Source organism: Grammomys surdaster, unplaced genomic scaffold (genome assembly GCF_004785775.1).
Source record: "Grammomys surdaster isolate TR1022 unplaced genomic scaffold, NIH_TR_1.0 166, whole genome shotgun sequence".
Taxonomy (NCBI): domain Eukaryota; kingdom Metazoa; phylum Chordata; class Mammalia; order Rodentia; family Muridae; genus Grammomys; species Grammomys surdaster.
Genome location: NW_021604614.1, coordinates 1,718,881 through 1,721,893, shown reverse-complemented (window position 1 = coordinate 1,721,893; position 3,013 = coordinate 1,718,881). Strand labels below are relative to the sequence as shown.

Here is a 3,013-nt window from a genome sequence, read left to right as displayed (position 1 = left end):
TGGTAGAGCCCCTGCCTAGAATCCCCCAGTGAGGGGCTGGGGGCGTGGCTCAGTGGTAGAGCCCCTGCCTAGAATCTCCCAGTGAGGGGCTGGGGGCGTGGCTCAGTGGTAGAGCCTCTGCCTAGAATCTCCCAGTGAGGGTCTGGGGGCGTGGCTCAGTGGTAGAGCCTCTGCCTAGAATCTCCCAGTGAGGGTCTGGGGGCATGGCTTAGTGGAAGACAGCTTGCCTAGCATGTGCAAGGCCCTGGGTTTCATCTCCTTACCAGAAAGAAAGAGAGAATATATATATATATATATATATATATATATATATATATATATATATGAGCTTATAAGTAGAACTGAAAAGAGTTAGTTTTATTATTATTATTTTTTTTGGTGCATGTCTTTGTTCCTTCAACCTGGAATATAACACCAAGCATAACACCAGAGCTGAGCAGTCCTGTGCCTTTCACCACATGTACACAGTTGGTGTCTAGTATGTGCAGGTACTGTGCTTGTGCCTGGTATAGCAGTAGGCAAAGGCCTCACCAGGCCTGGAACATGCATCACTTGGGGTCTGCTGAGCTCTGTGTATTGGATGCCCAGACTGACAATCAGCAGCCTTAGGAAGGACAGAAGGGCTTATTTTGGCTCATGGTTAGAGGTCCAGTCCATCATGGCGGGGAAGGCATGTGGCGGGAGTGTGAGGCATCTGCTCACATGGCATCCACAGTCAGGAAGCAGAGAGAGAAGGATGCTGGTGCTCAGCTCACTGTCTCCTTTTCCTCAGTCTAGGACCTCAGCCCGTGGCATAGTGCCACTCACACTCAGGTTAGGTTTGTCCTCCTGGACTGAGCCACTCTGGAAACACATTTGCAGACATGCCAGAGATGCATATCCACAGTGTTTCTAACTCTAGTCAAACTGACCATCGAGATTAACCCTCATAGTGGTCATGGATACTGCAAAATCTCAAGCACTCCAGGAAGACTTCCTGGAGGAAGTAGACTGCCAACCTGAGTTACAAGAAGGCAGGTGGGGGGGGGAGTAGCACCTACAAAGGATCAGGAGGTATGTGTGAGGTCATTCCAACACTAGGGAGACAGGACAACGGTGAGGTCACTTGCTGCACAAGGGCCTAAATTTGAATCTTCAGCACTGTGTAAAAAGCCAGGCATGGCTGTGTATGTCTTTGACACCAGCAGTGTGGACACAAAGAAACAAGAGGATGGTGGCGCTTGCTGGCTGCCAGCCTGCCTTGAGTTTCACTGAGAAACTCAGTCTCGAGGGAATGAGGCGGAGAGGGATGAACAGATGAGCATATGACATCCTTCTCTGGGCTCCACAGGTTCAAAGTTAGCCTTGGTCACACATCAAGTTTGAGGCTAACCTGAGGTACATGAAACCTCAGGATATGAGGCGAGAGGAGAGAGGGTACGGTGGGAAGGAGCAGAGGGAACAGTAGCTGACTACGGTATCCTGGGAATCAGAGGAGCAGCACCTTAAGATCACTACCCGTGTCTCTGAGGCCTTGGGATGGAGCCTGGAATGTGGTGGATTGAGGCCAGGTGTGGTGGCCTGCACTCTGGAGGCTGAGGGGGCGGGGTCAAGAATTAGACACTAGGGCTGGAGAGATGGCTCAGCGGTTAAAGGCACTGACTGCTCTTCCAGAGGTCTTGAGTTCAGTTCCCAGCAACCACATGGTGGCTCACAACCATCTGTAATGAGATCCAGTGCCCTCTTCTGGTGTGTCTGAAGACAGCTTCAGTGTACACATACACACACACACACACACACACACACATGCACCAGGTCTCCTTTTTTTTTTTTTTGAGATCTTTTTAAGATTAGTTGTATTTATGTACATGAGTGTTTTGTGTGAGTGCATCATGTGCATGCCTGGTCCCCAGGGAGGTCAGAAAAGGCTGTCAGATCCCCTGGGATTGGAGTTAGAGATGGTTGTAAGCTGCCACAGATGTATTGGGAATCAAACACTGAACCACCTCTCCAGCACCTTGCTTTTAAAACAAATAAAAATCTTCCTTTCCTTTGCCCTTTCCCTCCCCCATTTTTTCCTACTCTCTGCTTTCCCGCTCCTCCCTTCCTTCCCTTCCTTCCCCTCCCCTCTTTCCCTTCTCTTCCCTTCTCCTTCTCTCCTCTCTCTTTCCCCTTCCCCCCTCTGTTCTTCACCCCTTTCTCGTTCCCTCCCTGACAGTCTGGTTACCTGTGATGTAGGCTGGCCTTGAACTCCTGCCTCAGCCTCCTGCATGCTGGGATGACAGGCATGTACCGCTACATTGCCCTTCTTAATGCTCTTCACCTGGGTGTGGAGGCCAACTAGAAGGCTCTGGTTCCTACTCTGGCTCCACCACCATGGGGACTGGGAAAGTCTCAGAAGGGAAAGGCTTTGCACAGAAGGGGGAAGTGTAATCGGCCAGCTACTCACAGGACCACGGTTTATCACCTCCAGGAAGAGCTTGCAGGCCGCATATCTGAGCTGAAGGAGGAGAACAGGAACGTGGAGGAGCACATTGGCAAACTGGTGAACAACAGGACCCGGATCATTGTGAGTCCCTTCCCTCTGCCTGGGGCCCGAGACCCATCCACCCTGTTCCTACAGGACTGTTCCCCACGCCCTTCTCCCCACATTCCCTCTTTCTGACAAAGTCTTCTGTAACCCAAGCTGATCTTGAACTCGTGACATAGCTGAGAATTACCTTGAACTTTTCATCCCTAGACCTTCTGTTCCTGAGTGCTGAGGTTGTTGGCCTGCCCCATCATGCTTGGTGTATGCAGTGCTAGGGATGGAATGCAGTGCTTCATGCCAGCTAGGCAGGCGCTCTACCGCTGAGCCACGTCCCTGGGCGAGTCTAGAAAAGAGCTCCACCATTAAACAACACCTCTACCCTCTCTTGGGGATTGTAAGCAAGTGCTTTGCCACTGAGCCACGCCCCCAGCCCCTCACTGGGGGATTCTACACAGGCGCTCTACCACTGAGCCACGCCCCCAGCCCCTCACTGGGGGATTCTAG

At 51.6% G+C, this 3,013-nt stretch overlaps 1 protein-coding gene across 2 annotated transcripts in view; it reads left to right on the top strand.

Moving 5' to 3' along the window:
* The window catches only part of Trim50 (tripartite motif containing 50), a 15,436-nt gene that overhangs the window by 2,472 nt on the left and 9,951 nt on the right, over positions 1-3,013 (top strand). For both annotated transcript variants that reach the window (XM_028766242.1, XM_028766241.1), the window contains exon 2: positions 2,453-2,548. In XM_028766242.1, the coding sequence (XP_028622075.1) occupies positions 2,453-2,548 (96 nt within the window). The remainder of the gene's footprint in view (positions 1-2,452; positions 2,549-3,013) is intronic.